Source organism: Acomys minous (genome assembly GCF_964271855.1).
Source record: "Acomys minous genome assembly, chromosome: 16".
Lineage (NCBI taxonomy): Eukaryota > Metazoa > Chordata > Mammalia > Rodentia > Muridae > Acomys > Acomys minous.
Window position 1 is genome coordinate 35,497,855 of NC_140498.1, and position 20,341 is coordinate 35,518,195.

The window sequence follows — 20,341 nt, forward strand, 5'->3', positions numbered from 1 at the left end:
AGCCATCAATGAGCACACAGGGTATAAGCTCCCAGGAGGCCCAACTGAGAGTATCATGTCCATAGTGACTAAACTGTGTAATACCCATCGTCACCTGCACCATGTGAAATAATTTACTTCACAACCATGTGGTGAGTCAAGTACTGGCCTTTTCCCCATTTTCACCTGAGAAAATTGAGGATGAGAAAAGCTAAGTCGCTTGTTAAGGACCATGCCGGGGGAAGCTAGGATGGGCAGGTGGGTCCTCCACAGCTCAGAGCCTGTATCTGCTGTGATGCTAACACTGCTTCTTTATGGTGTGTGTGTGTGTGTGTGTGTGTGTGTGTGTGTGTGTGTGTATGTATGTATGTATGTATGCATGTATGTATGTATGTATGTTGTGTGAGACACACTAATGAGGGCAATGGGTTTCCTGGAGCTGGAGTTACAGGTAGTCATGAGTTGCCCAGGGTGTGTGCTGGGAACTGAAACTGGGTCTCCTGAGGATCAGCCACCACTCCAGCACTCTCAGCTGCTGAGCCATGCCTGCATTCTCTCAGCTGCTAAGCCCTGCCTCCAGGCCCTTCTTTCTCTCACTGTCTGTCTATGCTCCACCCCCAAAGCAAAGCAGTGACATGATTACTTTTCTCTAACCACTTAAATTAGAAATTACACAAAACAAGAAAAAAAAAATCTCCATCCAACGATATTAATCTTTATATTTCTATATCTCGTATTTGTGTGTATATATGAATATAAGTATGGCATTATTTTTTTAATGGCTTTGAAACCCATTTCTCCAAGTTGCATTAAAGTAGCCGTCTTTCTACACCACTAAAATATCATTGTTTCCACTACCTATTTTTTTTTATAACCGCACAAGACCATGGCACTCGGAGGATGCACTATTTAACTAACCGAGGCCTCACTGATGGCCATTTGGTTAACTACGGTTTGCTGTGGTGATGAGCAACACCACGGAGCAGATCCAGAGCTACCTCTTTGTTTTTTCTAGTTCTGGAAGATGAACCCTGAGAAACTGCATTGCATGATTAGTTGCACAGCTTTGTCTCCACATGGCTGGGCTCCCGTGGGGCATAGTTTTGAAAATTCAAGTCTCCACCATCAGCTAGCTGGGCTTCCTATTGAGAGACTAAACAAACACCTGCTGCCTTTAGATGCTGTTAGGGAGCTCTTTTCCCTGACTGACCGTGACAGAGACAAGGTCCTTGGAATCTAAGGAACTCCCTTCCACACAATTACCTGGAGCTCCTCACCAGGCACCAGAACACTGCCAATGGAAGCAATTCTGTGGCACTCGCATCCAGTCATGTGACCCGGCACAACTGTCCAGGAGGGAGAACTGACTGAGACAAAAGCACTAGGCAAGCAACCCTTCTCTGTGACAGGCGCTACCTCCACTACCTCCCTCGGCCTCAAAGAATCACGGGGTGGAGTCAGGATGAGGAAGTAGAGGCTGGAAGGCTGGGGGAGGGGGAGGGAGGCCCTGCAAAGACAGCTGCTATCAATGCCCCACCTGCTCCTTCAGAGGTGGCTCAGCTGTTGCTTAGAGGGAGAACTCCAGCCACTCCCCCACTCCCCCCACTCCCCTACCCCCGGCCCAGTGTGTGTGTGTGTGTGTGTGTGTGTGTGTGTGTGTGTGTGTAAAGGTGGGAAGAGACTGGCATAACCCACTTTCAAGCTGGGATCTGCAATAGATCCCCAAGAGAAAATTGGCCCTGGCTAAGCAGCGAAGGGCATGGGCATGGGCAGCTGGGTGCTCTTGCATTGCCCCAGCCCCCTCAGTGCCAGGGGTCTCTGCGCAACGACTTCCACAGACGTTATATCAACCGAGAATCTGGGGAGACAGCTGTGCCTTAAAGCTAGAAATAAATTTGGATCATGGGTGTTCTTCTCATCTCTCCCTAAAATCCAATTCCCCTCCTCTCCTTAAGAGGCCTGCTGCTCATCTTGATGGGTCTCCAGGCCATGTCCATGACAGCCTCCCTACTGCCTTCTGCCTGTGTAGTGTGTGTGTGTGTGTGTGTGTGTGTGTGTGTGTGTGTGTGTGTGTGTGTGTTAGGAGCAAGAGGAGACCCCACATAAATCCTCTCTAGAGGCCAAGCTGCTCTCTGACTCTCCAGAGGCTGTGGGGTCTCTTGGCAAGTCCAAAAAAAAAAAAAATGCATCTTCCTTTCCAAAGACCAAAAGGAGGAGCTGCTGACATATGGGGGGTGGTGGTGGTGGGGGGAATAGGTGGGGATGGGGTGGAGGGTGGGAGGGGGTAGGCAGGGGATGGGGTGAGTTATTTGTCAGAGAGTGAGGAACAGGGGTGGGAAGGGAAATGAGGGTGGGGGGATGGGCAAAAAGGAAGAGGGGATGAAAGACAGAGACAGGAAAGGAAGTGTGAGAAACAAAGAAAGAAACACAGAATAAGCTGTGGAGAAGACAGGTAGCAGGGAGAAAGAGAAGGAGGGATAGAAAACTAAAGGGAAAGAGAAAGAAAGGTAAGCTGAGCTGATGAGAAAGCAAGCAGGGGGAAGGAACGAAGAGAGCCCTTGTCACTTGGGGTATCAGCTCCCACAAGTCTCCTTTAGCATATAGCATTAGTGCTACCCAAGGAAGGCCACAGCCACCTGGGAAAAGAGGGAGGCGGGTCCCAGCCCTGGATCTGCAAGCAGGTGGCCGCCCCTGGGTGGGGCCACCCAGCCAAGCCCTCAGGGTATAAGTCACAGGAGGCCAGGGCCTGCAGAACACCTGTCAGGGGCGGCTCCGGAGAGCACAGGTGCGGCAGGTCCCCGAACTCAGCTCCACCATGAGCTCTTTCGACCTCCCAGCGCCGTCGCCACCTCGATGCAGCCCCCAGTTCCCCAGCATCGGCCAGGAGCCCCCCGAGATGAATCTTTACTATGAGAACTTCTTCCACCCTCAGGGCATGCCCAGTCCTCAGCGGCCCCCCTCCTTCGAGGGTGGTGGCGAGTATGGAGCCACCCCCAACCCCTACCTCTGGCTCAATGGTCCAGCCATGACCCCACCACCCTATCTACCTGGTACTAACGCCAGCCCCTTCCTGCCCCAGGCCTATGGCATGCAGAGGCAGCTGCTGCCCAGCGACCTGGGCTGGCTGCCGATTCCCTCTCAGGAGGAGCTCATGAAGCTGGTGCGCCCACCATACTCCTATTCAGCCCTCATTGCCATGGCCATCCACGGTGCGCCCGATCAGCGCCTCACACTGAGCCAGATCTACCAGTACGTTGCTGACAACTTCCCGTTTTACAACAAGAGCAAGGCTGGCTGGCAGAACTCCATCCGCCACAACCTGTCACTCAACGACTGCTTTAAGAAGGTGCCCCGGGATGAGGACGACCCAGGTAAGACAGCAGTGCATCAGGCGTAGGAGACTGCTCCTCCGAAGGCTGCAGGTATCCCCAGGGCTCGTTTCTCATTTCAGTTCTGCTCTGAACTCCATTCTAGAACGTTCTGATTACAGCTCCTACACTATCTACAAAACTGGTGGGCAGGCCAGAAAGGAGCTCCGCGCTGGAGCAGAACGTGGGACCCTGAAAGCAGATTTGGGCTTCCGTGTCTCTGGGAGGTTGTGTTTGCTGGGCTCCCTTCCCCCACCCACCCCCCCAACCCCCGGTTTCTTTATCGGAAAAATAACAGGGATGGAAAGATTGTCTATTCTGTAACGAAATCATTTCTGCAGCCTTTGGTGTAAACAGAAACTCCATATGCTATAGACATGACTCGCATGTGCCCCGGTGGCCAGCACATAAGAAGTCCTTGGTAGCACTGGACCAAGTCAAGCCCAAGTGTGCCACAGCTACACTTGTAGTGGAGAAGTCCTGGCCTTGGTTAGGCACCACTGATGGCCCCATGGGATGGTTCTGCCTGCCCTCCCCTGCATACAGAACCTCCTGTAATCCTGGCGGCACCATTCAGGCCATCTCTTAGTGAACCCATTGCACAGAGGAGGAAAACAGCATCTGGGGTTGAAGCTGCCTTCCCAAAGTGACATAGATAGGAGTGGCGATGATGGCGCTTGACTTAAACATACTCTAACACTGAGACTAGAATGTTCCTTTTACGCGATGAGCCACAGAACACTTGTAGAGGGGGATGTAAAATATTCCTGAATCCAATTTCCAGAACTGAGGTTTTGTTCTCACACAGGAAGCCAGGGTATGGCTTGGCTCCCTACCTCTGCCCTCTTTGAAGTCAGCTTGGGTAAGATCTATTTGTCCCTCAGAAGAGAGACTGCCCCATGGGAGGTTTCCCCACTTTCCAGCTCAGAGCAGCAGAGAAGAGTTGGGGCTTCCCTTCTGGTGCCTCCTCAGTTGTATGGCTCTTGGACACACACAGTCTCTGTCCATTCCCTTAGTGAGCCTGGGGAAACGGGTTTTTCAGACCAGGAAACAGATTCATCCAAAGTCCTTAGTCACTGAGGAGCAAAGCCAGGGCTCAAGTCCATTTTCAAGACTCAGGAATTCAGAACTATTTCCTGGCTTCCCCTGAACCTTCGTAATAGAAACCCTGACCAGTAGCCCATCCGACCCTGGATCCCTGCACCTCTGCGCTCTACCTTACAGGGATCAATTCTGTAAATTCCTTCAGACTTTATGGTACATTTCATGTACTCCCCAGAGCCTCTTGTGTGTGTAGGTGCTTAGGGAGAGATGAGTGTGCAGGAGTGTGCTTAGGGAGAGATGGGTGTGCAAGAGTGTACTTAGGGAGAGGCAAGCACGCTGGAGGGACGCTTAGAAAGAAGTAGTAGTGGGTGGCCAGGTGCTTGTAGGATTTCTCCGGTTCTATCCCAAGCTTTGTCCTTTTCTTCACATGGTTGCCCTTGATCTTAGCTTATGACATTGCAAACAAACAGAATGAAGCCTTGTGTCCATCTCTCTGTGTTCTTAACTCCTCCCACTTCTGTCCCAGGCAAAGGGAATTACTGGACCCTGGACCCCAACTGTGAGAAGATGTTTGACAATGGAAACTTCCGCAGAAAGAGAAAGAGAAAATCAGATGCGTCCTCCTCCAGCACAGGCTCCTTAGCTTCAGAGAAGACAGAGAACAGTCTCCTGGCAGGCAGCCCCAAGCCCACAGAGCCTCAGGACATCTTAGACACTGCCTCGCCGGACACCACCACCAGCTCCCCAGAGAAGCGGTCCTCCCCTACTCCCTCGGGCACCCCGTGCCTCAACAACTTCCTCTCCTCCATGACAGCCTATGTGAGTGGGACAAACCCCATGAGCCGCTCAGCAGCCACAACAGGACTGAGCCCGGAGCCTGCTGACAAGATGGGGCAAAACTCACTGAGTTTCAATTCCTACACCCCCCTCAACAACATCAGTAGCCACGGGAGTGGGGGTGAATGGGCCAACCCGGTACCCACCAATGCTCTGGGCTATGGAAGCTCTGTCCTCAACCAGTTCAGCCCACATTTCTACAATAGCATTAACACCAACAGTGTCCTCTTCCCCAGGGATGGCACTGAAGTCTAGGGACAGAACAGCTTCTGGCCCACAGAGCTGTCTGAGGGGAAAGCAATGGAGGGTCCTTCAGGCTCTTCACTACCCCCAAGATCTGAGACATGTGAACTTCCCAGATAGCACAGGAAGCTTGGGGAAAAAAAAATCTGTGTTCGTTCTTGAACACCATTCACACCTTCTAACTGTCACATCTGAGTCTACTCAGATTTGATAGCTACAGTGGGCCTACCAGTATCAGCTTGCCATTAATGATGTGGCCATTTTAGTGAGCACTTACTATGTGCTGGGTCCTGTCCTGGGCTTTTTAATGCTGTGGTTACACTACGTACACTCAGCCTTTGAAGTTCACATGAACCTCTCTCAGTTTGACAGTTCATGACATTAAGGCCTGAAAAAGTTTTCAGATTTTCCTGGGTCATGAAAAAGACAGAGAAAGATGTCAAAGCACGGACTGGGTAACGGATGGATTGAGAGGGTGAGCATAAGGGGCTGCTTATGGCCAATGCGTGCATACTTCCCCACTGCCTTCTGGTTACCCATCAGACTTCCGCACCAATTTGGGCATGTCTTGTCCCCATCTGTCCTTTTCCTTCTTGCCCCTCACCTACAGGTACTCCTTTAGCTGCCACTCAAGAGAGGAGGCTAACAGCAGGATGACTCGTCTAAGTATCCCTGTAGGACAGTACCCTAGCAAATGTAATAGAGTGGATCGCTTAGCCAGCCTCCCACAGAACTTGAGCAGAGCCAGAGGTCAGTGAGGAGAGTGGTATGCTCCCCTAAACCCCACACCCCAGAACCGTTCACCCGCAAAATCTCGTAAACCCTAGCTTCCTGTGTGTATGTGTCATGGGCCAGTGAACAAGAAGTGGCCAGGCTTCCAAGAGAAACAAGGCCAAAGGAGCAGAATAAGCATGTCCCCTTTTTTATAGCCCTGGAGAGGTGGACACTTCTCTGAGATAACAATGGCCTTGAGGGAGGGGACCTCGGCCTGCCCTGGAGGGGCTGAGCAGCCATGAACGCAGCCTCTGCACTGCTCTTTCTTGGTTTTGTGAGTTACTTTATATGTGATGTCTTATCACGGCACACCCTGAGAAGTGTTGTTTTGTTTTCTTATTTCTTTTTAATTAAAAAGAAAGAAAGAAAGAAAGAAAGCTGTTCAGAAGTGTGTGCCTCTTCCTTGTGAGGTGTCCTGTCTCTTGGTTGCCTGGTTAAAGCCTAATGCTGAAGGTGTTTGGGACAGGAAATAAGGGAAAAATGGGTATCAAGACTTCCCCCACACTGACACTGCTAGACAAAGGCCCCCCAGTGTAAAGACCACGAACTATGGGGTAGGTACATCGACAGAAGGAATCCACATGGCAAGTACTTACCTGTGTCACATACAATATGGGCATAGCATATCACAGCTTCCCAGCTCGTGTAGCCCTCAGGGCTGTACTGTGAACACGCAAACCCCCTGTGAAGGATGCTACTGGTCCAGTTAGATGTGAGTAGGGTCAGAGTGCTGAAGCGGCATGCCTGAAGCACACGTGGGCTCCCTGCCCAGGCCTCTCTGACTTTTGCACTCATCACACTTGGTCTAGCCTTAGCCATGGCCAACGCTAGCAGCAGCAGGTCTGTTTGCACTGGTGACACCCTGGAGTCGATGGCACTATACAGGCTGACACAAGTGTGCATTGAAGCTGGAGGCCTTCTACTTGGGGGCTTCTTTTTTCTTTTCTTTTCTTTTCTTTTTTCTTTCTTTCTTTCTTTCTTTCTTTTTTTTTTTTTTTTTTTTTTTTTTTTTTTTTTTTGTGGAGAAGAGTGAGGGCTCAAGCTGGGAGCAACTGGGTAAACTCTTTCTCTGAAGTGACAAAAGGGACATAGTGACCCACAATAATACCATGATGACAAGCCTATCTATCCACCCTAGGCTTTCTGGATACCAGGCTTTGTCATTTGGACATGACCAGCTTTTTGGTGTTTTATCTATAAAACCATCTAATGCTGCCGTCCCTTGGATTCCATGTTATGGGTGAGAACGCTGAGTCCCTGAGAGACTCGGCAGCCCTGTGGGCCACATATCGGCACTCATATGGCTGCATGAAAGCGCTGATAGAAGCCCTTTTCCACAGCTGTTAACAGAGAGCCTGGTACTTGGGGCAAGAAAGTACCATCACGAAAACAAGAAGCAGTGGAAGGCTCACCCTATTACAGTGAGACTCATTGCTCCTGTGTGATAATAGCTGAGGAGAGAGCGGGACAGGGCCACCGTGTCAGACAAGGAAAAGCTAGAATATGGTGCCCCTTGCTGCCTGCTGTGGGGGGTGGGGTGGGGGAAAAGGAGACTCCATGCCCATGGCAATCAGAGGCAGAGTTAAAATACATAGAGATCCCTGAAACCCAGATGAGGATTTTTGTCCCACATGTCACTGTCAACAAATTTGCCTCACCTTGAAACATTGCTTATGTCACTGCTTGTTCTTTATCCCCAACTTTTCCCCCCTGACAGGGGTACAATGTGTAAGGGGACTGGACAAGGACAGGAATGGGAAGGAGCCCCCAAGGAGCCAAGGCCCCTCCAGAGGAGAGCCAGCAATTTAAGACAACTCTAGTCTCTAGTTTTCTTTGCCTTGTAATTTAATGGGGACAGCAGTGGACGGCAAGTCTGAGGATTCCTACAAACTGGAGACCCTCAGCCAGCTCTTGGCTGAGTCTGTGTAGGGGCAGCTCTGAGGAGCAGCTGGGGACTCACAGGAAAAGGGGGGGGGTGTTGGAAGCACATGACTGATGCAATGGAAGGAGAGAAGACAAGAAGAAGATCTTAGTGTTCAGCCTTAGCGGATGCTACAAGCTGGAAAGAGGGAAGACAGTGAGAAGGAGGGAAGGAAGAAAGAAAAGAATTGATTGACCTAGAAAGGATGTGAATGTATTGGACTTGTCGGCCTTGTATGCTTTGGCTCTGTGCTGAAAGAATACTCTGCCATCAATAAGGACCTAAACGGGGCGCTGACCAGGACGGCTGCACGGAGGGGTGAGACACACCAGTCATTTGTCCATTCACCCTGCCCCACCTACCTGCAGTCCCTCCACAAACCCTGGTTGAGAGGGTCTGCACTTCCAATGTGGAGGTTTGGAAGAATGTCTCAAAGAAGACAATATAACATAGATTATATAATACAGCATGTTATCTACATATATCATAATCTCACTTATTTTAATGGGTAAAATTTGCAAGGAGGCAAAAGCCATTAAACGTTACCCACAAAATATTAAGCTATCCCAGTCACTTTCTGGAGGGTGGTGAAATAGAAGATAGATCCCCCTGCCCCAGGTCATAAAGCATATCTTTGCTTTTAGTGATTGCACCATCATCCCAGGAGCATTATTACTAGGAGCATCCTCCAGTAAAGGGGCCCAGGGGACCTACTATGTTGATGCATGGCCCCAACCTATCCAATAGTTGACATTAGCACCTGACCCAGGTGCATTTCCAATGATGGCAGAGCAATGAGTTTCCTTAGTTCAGACATGGCCTTTGTGCAGACATGTTAGGGCTACATTATAATGGAAGGGAATTGATGTGAGGCCAGCAACTTATATAAAACATACCCTGCCAAATCTTGCCTGTTGCAGTCAAAGCCAAGCAGATGGGAGTTTGGTGGGAGCTTCAAGCTGGGTGAAACTGACATTGGCATCCCTGGCAGAAGAGATAGGTATGGATGCAGGACTGGAGAGTGGTGGGGCATAAGGAGAGGCAAAGTGGTCAACAGAAGGATCATCAACAGCCAGGCATGGTGGCGCACGCCTTTAATCCCAGCACTCGAGAGGCAGAGGCAGGAGGATCTCTTGTGAGTTCATGGCCAGCCTGGTCTACAAAGCAAGTCTAGGACAGTCAAGGCTACACAGCAAAACCTTGTCTTAAACAAAACAAAACAAAACAAAAAGGATCACCAACACGTACGGAGTCTTAGCTGTGCACAGGCACTGGGAACATGCTGGCATGTGGCTACCACGTCCAGTCCCGTCATCCCTGAACAGCTGCTTTTGTCTCCATGTGGCCATGAAGATCCACACAAGGTTTAGAAACTCCTTCAGAATTCTCAAACAGTCTTCTATATAATCTATGCTTCTTTGGAAGTAGGCATTGTGGGACCTGAGGATGAAGAATCCAGGAGGAAGTTCTCAGCTAAGGGAACATGGCAGCATAGCATCTGAATCAGGAGGCCATGCTGGCCAGAATGCCGCTGGAGCTCTGAGCCTTATCCTCATGTGGGGCTTAGCTCAGCCGCTTGTCCTGCACAGACTTTATCCCCTTTTTCTTGCTTCTCTTCCTCCCTGGAGGAAGGAGCCTTGATGTGACACCTGTCATGGAGGCGATACACGTGTGTTAAAAAATATGCTCCCTCCTTCTAGTCCAGGCAGATGCCACAGCAGAAGTGCCAATATGAACCAGCCCGCCCTGGGAACTGAATGCTTTCTAGTAACTATCTGATAACCGCAGCCACCAGCGAGCCTCGGGAGGCCATTATTTTCATTTGGTTCAGAGGTGAACTAGTACTCAGAGAAGTGAAGTAAGCTTTCCAAGTTCACACAGTGACTAAGCATAAAAGGCAGCACCTCGGAGAGAGGTGAGCCCGGCTCCAGCATTCATATTTTTCACCAACCCCTCCCTTGCTGCCTCGGCCTTCATTTCTCATCTAAGAAGCTACAGTCATTGATGAGTCAGCCAAGGACTGATTGCATGTATGACAATGACAGTGTTCTCCTAAGATTCTTTTGCCTGGTGACACTGTAGTGTTTGTGGTTTGTGTAAACATTTCTCACGATGGAAAGCATCTAAGGATGTGTGTCGCCTAGCCTGTTCCCACTGCTGGGGGACACATGCTGGCATGTTCTCTGGGGAATTGGGGAATCATGGCCTCCACCAACAATATAGCATTAGACCCTGACCCTTGTATAGCCATTTTCTTGCCATTTGTCTAGAGTTTATAGGCTGTGAACTCTAGGGACAAGAACCTCATCTTGATTTTTTTTTTTTTTTTTTTTTTAGAGAAATCCTCACAGTCCCTGGTTGAAAGGAATGTGCTTGCTTAATTTGGACTGAATTAAAGACAGGGCCTACAAGTGAAATGAATGTGATTTGAGACTAGTTATTAATCCCATTCATCTCTTTATCCCCAGGAGCAGTTCCTGTAACCTCAGTGTCCCCAACCCTCAGCCCAGCAGGCTACTCCAACACCTTTTGTTCTCTTGGAGACACTGGGATGCGTGCCAGCTCTCTAGGCTAACTACCACCAAATTCAGCCCCTATTGTTCATTCCCTTCTCTTCCTTGCAATGGTTGGATGATTTTGTTGTTGTTGTTGTTGGTGGTGGTGGTGGTGGTGGTGGTGGTCCAGAAATAATTGGATTTACCTGAGTCTAGATTTCGAGAAAAGAGCTAAACATGGCCCTGACCCTGGTCCTTTGCATGCATGAGTAGTTTTATGTTGGAATGGGGCAGGCCCAGTTTTATTGAAAAGACAGAAGGTTAACAGTCACCATTATAACCTGACAGCACTTGGAAGGAAAGACCATAAAACAAGCAAAGGAATAAGGAATAGAGTTGGGATCTGGTCTGATTTAGAATCCAAACTTACTGGGCCCTGTACATGCTGACGATGTTGGGTCAGTGACCTCACTTCTCTGAGCTTCCATGATCATCTGCTAAGTGGGGATGAACAAAGGGACCAGTTTCAGCTTTTGTAGCAGAATCAAGTAATAGAGTGTACATAGAAAGGCCAGAGCTGCCTTTCTAAGAGGAAATCCTCTTAAACGATCAGTTTTCTACAAATCAATGTATCATTGCTCTCTCAGTTGTTTGATTGTCTGTTTTCTAAATACATTTTAAGGACTGACGTGCAATTGTCCCAAACCTAGAAAACATACAAGTTATAGAAAATAGTGATCTATCCCCATTCTTCCAGCCCACACGCCTTTCCTAGCCCAGCCTTTTGGGGACCACAAATCAAAGGGTCCCTCTAAGCTTCCCATCTCCATTCTCATGCGTCCACACTCCCAAACTGAGAGACGACACTTGTAGTGGGTAACATACGGAAGCTACAGCCACAGAGGCATTTAAAACTGCCACACTCCAAGGCATACATGCACATGTGCAGCCACGCGTACTCAAACTCATCCGCAGCTGCCGGAAGCCACTGCTTTTTACAGAGAGTGAAGGCTTGCGCTCCAGCCTGAGAGCAAAGCACTCTCTTAAGAGCCTAGTTCTAAGGCTATTGCTTTTTGAGGCTGAAGAAATTGAACCCCACAAAGTAAATAAAACTAAACCAGAATCTTATTGCCAGTTCGTACCAGACGGGCACCCAGGCACACACATGCTGATTTCCTGTGTGTCTTGTGTCTCTGCACTTCTGCACACCACCTATATAAAAAATGGAGCAGGGAGGAAAGAGAAATGGAAGAAGAGGGGCTGATAGGTGACCGAGCTAATGTGCATCTGGCAAGAAATTCAAGGGGCTGCCTGGCCCTTCAAGGTGGGCCTTGTGTTCTCCCGTTAAATGCTGAACAATTTCTAAGAACACTAATATCCATTATGCAAAACTATTATTTTTTTAATTTTCATGGATCAAGATAGAATCACAAACACTGCCCATCCTGAAAAAAGATGTATTTCATTACTGGCTGTGGCTTGAGCCACAGCCCAGTCTTCCACCCTTCTGGATAAGAATGACAGAGATTGCCAGGCCCAGGACCCTCTCTGCTTTCTCACAGCATCTAATCCAAAGACCACACCTTCCTTAAATTGGCCTCCTGACACCTGGCACAAGTTCAGAACCTTTAAGTCATCCAGCGTTCTGTCGCGAGTTCCCTATGCTTTCCCAGGTACCTGCTTTTCCTCCTTAGAAGTGATCAGCTAACTTGTTCAGCCACAGGCTGGGGAACACTGTCACTGAGTTGTCGGGCACTCAGTCATACATTCACCTGTTCTCCAAATGTCTATCCATCAGCCATGGTGTGCCCAGCACTGTGCTGGGGGTTAACTATATAGTGGTCAGCAAATTCCAGCCACACGTTTGAGGAACTCACGATCTGGCAGAGAAACACAAAATAAACAGGGCATGGACTGAGCATGTGCTGTGATGGGCTGGACTGAAAGAGGCAGCTGTAATGGGGTCATTGAAAGGTCCCCAGAGTCAATTGAGCCAGTACCAGGAGGGTTGTTTCCTTGGGAAAGGAAAAAGAATGACTATCATAGGTAGAGGGAGAGTGTGTGTGAATGTGTGAAGGCCTGAGAGAGAGACACACATACACACATACACACACACACACATACACACACACACACAGAGCGAGAGAGAGAGAGAGAGAGAGAGAGAGAGAGAGAGAGAGAGAGAGAGAGAGGAGAGAGAGAGAGAGAATGCTCAGAATGGCAACAGTAAAAACTGAGAAAGCAACAGAGCAGCAACAGGGTGGAGCCATGGAGGCCCCAAATCTTGCTAAGAGTGCACATGTATGTAAGTAGGTACATGTCACGGGGCCGTGCCATTGCTGCTCAGAAGCCCATGAATCTTAGGCACATGGGTGATGTTGCGGGCCATCTACTGTCATTCCTCCTGTCTTCCAGTGAGAGTCAAGTGCTTAGCACCTTGCCCATGTGGAAGCCCCTTTCTGTACCCAATGTCTAACAAGGAACTCATAAAGAACTGGCAAAGAAGACTGCATAGAAGTGGGGTGTTTCCCTCCTTCTATCTGTGGAGTAGAAGAGAAAACAAAAGTAAAAAGCATAAATACAACATACAACTCAAAACTTCACAACCATATGATTGGGTGGACTCTGGTAAATTTGAAAGCTTTTTTTTTTGTTTAATTTTTTTTTTTTTTTTTTAGCTTTTGTGATGCTTCTAGCAGAAAACAGATAAATCTATTTTCACCAAGGAAGACATTAAAATAGACAATAAACATATGAAGAGGTGCAACCTTTCCCTGTTGACTTAAAAATACACAAAAGAACGCTCCGATGTTCTTCTACCCCCATATTAACAAGGCCCAGGGCAGTCAATCCCAGTATGACAAGAGTTCCTTCCTTTTCTATTTTTGGATGAGGAACAAGGCAGAACAACCCTTCTGCAGACGAGTGTGATGTCTGTTTGTTGTATCTCTTTTGATTTGGGATTTCTTTTTGTCTGGGGATTTCTTTTTGAAAGTGATGGTGCAAAGACACGTACGTGCCCATTGCCTGTGCCTCACAGAGGTGTTTGGATCAAGGCAGAGTTTATGTTAGTGTAATGCTCATGATAAAGAAGCGGATAAGTAAACCGTGGTCGGCAGTTACGATGGAGGGAAATGAAGCTGTGGTAGGGAATAAAAATAGTGTTAGATCTCAGGGAAAAGATGCCAACAATATGGTGGCAGGGTGGGGGCGGTGGACACACATTGCTTTTTCCAGTGGCTTTGGAAATAGCACCGGAGTGAGTCATATGTCCAGAGTTCTGAGTCTGAGCTCTGCCACTACTGGCCGGAGTTCAGGCCCTCACCGGCTGTGGTTTACTCATGGAAGAGGCGAGGGCAGCTCAAAGTGAACCTGGTCTCGGTTAGCATTGCCCATCTGTTTTGTACCCATGATCATATTCTGATGCTCTGAAGACTTCACAGGGTGGAGAGATAGGAATTCTCTTCTGTTCCCAGAAGACAGACAGAAAAAAGCAGTCCCGTTGGAGCTCTAACACATTAATGGAGTGGAGACACAATTCAGTCACAACATTCCACCATACAAAAGAGAGAGCACTGGTCCAAAAAGAGACACAGGAGGGATGCAGGCCAATGGAACTCTGGGTAGATATCAGTCCCACTCTGCCATGCCTGAGGACTGCTGGATAACAAAAAAGTGTATGTATGTGTGTGTATGTATATATATATATATTTTTTTTTTCAAGACAGGGTTTCTCTGTGTAGCCCTGGCTATCCTGGACTTGCTTTGTAGACCAGGCTGGCCTCAAACTCACAGCAATCTGTCTGCCTCTGCCTCGCAAGTGCTGGGATTAAAGGCATAGACTACCACGCCCGGCCTAAGAGCTTATATTTTTAAACTCTTTAATTATACTCATTTATGCATGGGGGTGGTGCTCACACAAGCCACAACAAACCTGCAAAGGTCAAAGGACAACTTTCACGTGTGTTGGTGTTCTCTCTACCCTAGGTGGGTGCCAAGGGTCAAACTTAGGTTGTCAGGCCTGGCAGTAGTTAGCAGCGCCACCCACTGAGCCATATCAGCTCAAAAGTTAGCATTTAAATAAGAAAAGAAAAAAGAAAAGAAAAGAAAAGGTTTCTAATTTCACAGTGATCATAGACAGATAATTATCCTTCTGCTGAAGTCATCCCATGATGACAAGGACCAAAGAGGTGAGGCTGAATTCCCAAGGGTGGGAGAGCCTGTTCTGGAACACGCAAGGTGATCCTGGATGATGTGGGGACAGGGAGCTTGGTGACACTAAGTTGAGGAAGGTTTTCCCTTTCAACCTCTGCTCAGGCTTTATTTTTCATTCAAGGGGAAATTTCCCAGATTGTGTTTTCACACCCTTAATGCTTGCTTATCTCCCTGTTTTGCAAAGGCTCAAAGCCCTTTGCAGGAAAATGGTATTCTACTCTGATTGAATAGCAGCTTGTTTGACTGAATTTTTCTTTCACAATTACCTTCTGTAGATAAGTAAAAGCTGGTTTATTTCTTGAGGTAATAACATAAAGATTCCTTTCTACAGTAATTTTAGAACTAGAATGAATTGTAGTTAGCATAGAAGTGAACAATAGTGCAGATAAAAATTGGAGGACCAGCTTCAGCTACATACCAAAACAAGGCCAGCCTGGGATACTTGAGACCCTGTTTCAAGTCACAGACACACAGACACACATGTACACACAACACTAATGCAAACACACACACACACACACACACACACACACACACACACACACAGGGCTGAATCTGGAGCAGCTCTGTTTCTGGAGAGGCATACAGAGTGAACTCCTGCGCCCTGAGATTTACTTGAAGGTAGCAGCTCTCACTGAGGCTGAGGCCCTCCTGAGAGGAGATGCCACCATCTGTGCTGTCCAGAGCAGGTAGCACTTCCAGGCCTTCCAGTATGGCTGCTGGCTAATTGCATTCTGGGAGGAGCGCATGGCTGGCAGCTATGGGAGATGTTGCTTGCTGCAGTACCTGAGGCAGCTCTGGCTCTCACTTCAGGCAAGCCTGGCCTCTCATCATCTGCAGGGATCTTTGTCTTGACCTCACTGAAATTGTCTAAACTGTCCCTAGCAAGAGGCCACAGAGAAGGCCTGGTCTTCCTGGGCCTACCCCCAGGAGGCAGATCTGAAGCCCCCTGCAGGCATGTTCTAATGAGCCCACGACCAGCACTGCTGACCAGGCTGCATGCCTTGCCAAGGCCAGGCTAGGGTGGCAGGGTCACCCCGTCTAAGGTTTCCCTGGACCTTGACTCCCCTCAGAGTCTCCCAAACTCATAGAATCTGACCTCTGATAGGTACTACGAAGAACTTTCCCTCACTCACTATGCGGAGAGAAAAACTGAGGCCCGGAGACAGAAGATGTTTTCCAGAGTCACCCAGTAAACTGGCAACAAAACTAAGAATTCAAGTGTTTTGATTCTTTTCTGAAACGCCCTAACCATTCATTATGATAAGTAAATCCAACAATAATAGTAATTCTTTGAGTTTTCATATACACACACCATGTGTTTTGATTATAATCGCTCTTGCTCCCTTCTCCCAACTCCTCCCTAACCAGCCCCCAACCCCTTCCCAACTTCATATTCTCTTCCTTAAAACAAAAACTAACCCACCGAGTCTAATAAATGCTGCCTGTGTACACATGGGTACGGGGCCATCCACAGCAGCATAGACAGACTACCAGCGGCCACATCACTGACTAAAAGGACTCTCCGGAATTTCTGACACTGAGTGAGTGTGCAAAGTGCAGAAGTGTGATATTTTGAAGCAATGGATTGCACCCTCATCTCCACCCTCATCTTATTATGGCCCCCGCCCAAAGCACAGCTAATCTAAGTGTCCCTGAGTAGTCAGATGAGATGGAAAAGGCTGTGGCATGCGTACCAACGAGACAGAATACTACCTAATAATCTAAAGGAATAAAATGCAGGTGCAGGCAAAGCAGATGATTTCAAAATTCCTGTGCGCCTGTCTCTGGCCAAGTCACTCTTAACAGATTCCACCTAGGAACACATAGCAAATGGCAAAGTGTTGAGACAAACAAAAGTAAGACACTGCCATAGTCCAAATGCACTGCAAAGTAAATGCCAGGCAACTTCTCAAGTTGAACCAACAGCTGAATAAAGGCCCTACAAAGAGAGAATTATCTGTAACAATAAGCCGTGTGATAGGAAGCCAAGTGCAATTCTGAGGAAAAAAAACACCGTTTTCTTCTGTTAAGCCCTTGCTATTGCCACTTTACCAGATGAGCACCATTCCTAGCTACAGTGTAAATGCATATACAGCCTCAGGTAAGTGTAGCTCCCAGTCCTCAACAAAGAAGCTTCTCTGTGCAGCAAATGGAGACCATCACAGAAAGCCACAACTGGCTCAGAATACAGAGGACAACTAAGCAGATCATGGGGTCCCATCCCCGATGGATACATCTACAGTACAACTTCTGCACCCAAAGGCTCAGGGAACAAACAGAAGAGGTGACAGAAACATTCAAAGGGCTACAGGGCCAGGAAGCCGGCTTTGTGATTGTGTCTCCTAGAAACGGAGGGAAGTCACACCCAAGATACCGCAACAATACGGGTTGCCTAAAATAGATGTGAATAATGCTGATGCCCAACGGCATGTTCACATGGAAGGAGGGAATCTCTCGGGGCCCTACACCTATACAAAGAACCACAGGCAACTAACGACTGCTGAGAGGAACAAATACTTTCCCCCAGGGTTATACACTACCAAGTGGCCAGCCCTGAAGCCATGCCCGTAAAGCAGCACTAAGTGGACTCAGCAGGTTACGTGTACATATTTATGTGTAGCGGCCATGCATTTGAGGGGGAGGAAGGGAGAGTGCCTGAGAATGTTTGGAAGGAAGAGAGCTGAAAGCAAAGATACCTAGTTGATAAACTGAAATCTGACTGGTAAGAAACACTCATGGGGTCTTTTAAAAGGCAGGAACCAAGGAACAGAAAATCTATGAAAATAACCCCTCTAAAAATTAAAGAAACAGATACAATAAAATAGTAACCACACCAATGGTTACATTAGCTGTTAATGGACTAGATACTATAATTAAATGATTAAAAAAACCTTTCAGAGAGGTTAAGAAAAGAGTGACTCAAGTATATACCACCTATAAGAAATACATTTTAAAGAAATGGGACGTAGTAAACAAATGTAGTTATCATAAAGTAGAATTGGCCACAGAAACACCAGGTAAACAAGTCCAGATGTATTATGAAAGCAAAGCGAAGACTTTGAAGGTGATGAAACAGACAAGTGGATATACATTCCATAGATGTGGTCTTATTAAACATCCAATAAGTTCATACATAGTTAAAACTGGAAGTGCTTTGAATACAAAAAGTAAAAATTAACAAAATGGAAGGGCAAAATCCCATAACCTTGGCTGGCAGTGTTAGCACTCTCCTCTCAGAAACTGATAGAACAAACCAGATTAAATTATTATTAAAAATACAGCCAATCTGAACAACACCAGCAAATACCTAACTGCTGTCTACAGAGCGCTCCATCAGCAATGAAGAATACACGTTCTCTTGAATGGGCAGTTGGGGCATGCACAATGCATTGAGCCATAAAAGGTCTCACAAAAGATAAAAGAGTTTTACAACTTTTTTTTTTCCTGTGTGAAGGGAACCAGACACACATCAACACTGCCATGCTTGTCGTGTTCTTATTCACATGAAAGTCTAGATTAAATAAAACCAACCCATGGAGACAGAAGCATATTTGAATTGTCTGAGGCTAAGGTGGAGGGTCTGTTTGGAGAGGGACTCCAGTGAACTCGAAGAGATAACAGAGTACTTTATGCCTTGATAATTATGGTTGCATGTGTCCATTTGTCAAAGTTCATGAACAGGTAAATTATACTTCCATCAAGTCAATTACATTTAAAATCAGTCTCTAGCAGTTCCTATCAGGGAGTGACACTCCTTGGCTTGGGTTGGTTGCAGAGCACTGAATGACTTATTTGCCGGTATAAACCATCCTGACATATGGTGACTCGGCTAACAATTTTCAGCCTTGACCATGGGGAAAGAGCAATATGCGCTCAACAGAAGCTGTACCTCGTATTCTGAGTTGTGGTCTTTTCCCAGCATAGTGACTTGTACTCCTTCACTCTTTCATGATGCTCCAACCAGTCATGGGTGGAAGGGAAGGACAATGGAGCTGTACAGGCTTCTTAGATACGGTGCTCCATTGTGTAAGTACTTAAACTGCATTTCCAACTTATTATACTTTAACTTATGATGGGGTTACCAGGATGTCACCCCACATCAAAGAGGATCCTGTATATGATCACTGCAAGATTTCAGCCAATACAAAGACTCAAAGGTTTCTCTGAGAAGTGGAAGCTAGGGCCATGCTGAGCCAAGGTTGTCCCTGTCAAATCATGGCAGGAACTGAACCCCAATGACCCCCTCATATAAAGACTTTTGTGTTGGCCACTTTGCCTGTTCCACTTGTTTATGAAGCCTGCCAGAGCCAAGTGAACTGGAGTCTGTGACTCTTTGATGAGAGTGTTAGTAGCTGTTATTACTTTTTATCCAACTTACCTGCTATGGATTTTCCATGTATCCCTCAGCCTCTCACTCTGGCTCCTATGAGCCATTCATACATTTGAACACTATACATGCTGAGTCCTAAGCACTTTGCATCACTTAGCTTGAGTCCTTAAAACTGTAGCACCTACCAATCATCTTGTATTGCAGACTAACATGCCAAGATTTTAGACACATGCTCAATGGGCAGAAGGCTGTAAAGCCAGAATCCAAATCCAGAGTGGTGTGGCCAAGGCTCATAGTTGTTCAGAGATCCCCTTGTACAAGCCAATGATCAATTGTTCACACTGCCATTGACAGAGAGGTGGGAGCTTGCTGGAGGTAGGGGATGGGGTCAGGGACACTGAACAGATTGCGCATTGTGCCCTCTTCCACCAACAATGGAAAGACTGTCCTTGTAGAACAGGAATGATCTGGAAGAAGAGCAGAGGGAAACTTCATCCAGTCAATACGATTTTCCTTTACACCTACCATGGATAAAGGACACAGAGAAGACTATGACGCTCCTTCCCTCCTGGCATTTGCCAGCTAGCGGGAGAAGCAGCCAATAAAACACAAGCAAGTACTTCAGTTATCTAAGCGTTAATTCCATGCCAGGGAGTCATCATGGCTGTGCCATGAAACAAGGCAGAGTGAAATCTCAGACAGTGACTGGGGACATTGTTTAAAAGCAGGAGGTACAAAACAGCTCTCCAAAGAGGTGGCATTTAATCAGTCCAGTTTGTGAAGAAGGCAGCTCATAAAGATACCTCTCAAGGCATGGCCTAAGCTCCTGGGACCACTAAGTACGATGAGCTTGCCATGAAGGCTCAGATGCTGATAGAGCATCTAAGGCCTCAGCAAGGCCCTAGCCTTTATCTCCTGGGGATACTGGCTGGGGTGAGAATGTGTGCATCAGGAGTGAGTTTGGGATGGGCAGGGGAGGGGGTAGAGGTACTTAATAAACTCGAGACTCTCTGAGGGACAATCAAAGGGCTCCTTCATGTTCAGCACTCAGGCCATGGGGCCATCATCGGTGTCTGGCAGGATCTGTCTTTTACATTGCAACCAGCAATGCTTCTAACTATGGCTGTTTTCC

General features: G+C 47.5%; 1 protein-coding gene across 1 annotated transcript; it reads left to right on the forward strand.

The window, feature by feature from the left end:
* Positions 1–2,746: 2,746 nt before the first annotated feature.
* FOXI1 (forkhead box I1) lies at positions 2,747–6,629 on the forward strand. Its single transcript, XM_084762245.1, has 2 exons — positions 2,747–3,350; positions 4,918–6,629. Exons 1-2 carry the CDS (start codon positions 2,795–2,797, stop codon positions 5,481–5,483), a joined length of 1,122 nt encoding a protein of 373 aa, XP_084618371.1. The 5' UTR covers positions 2,747–2,794; the 3' UTR covers positions 5,484–6,629.
* Positions 6,630–20,341: the final 13,712 nt, after the last annotated feature.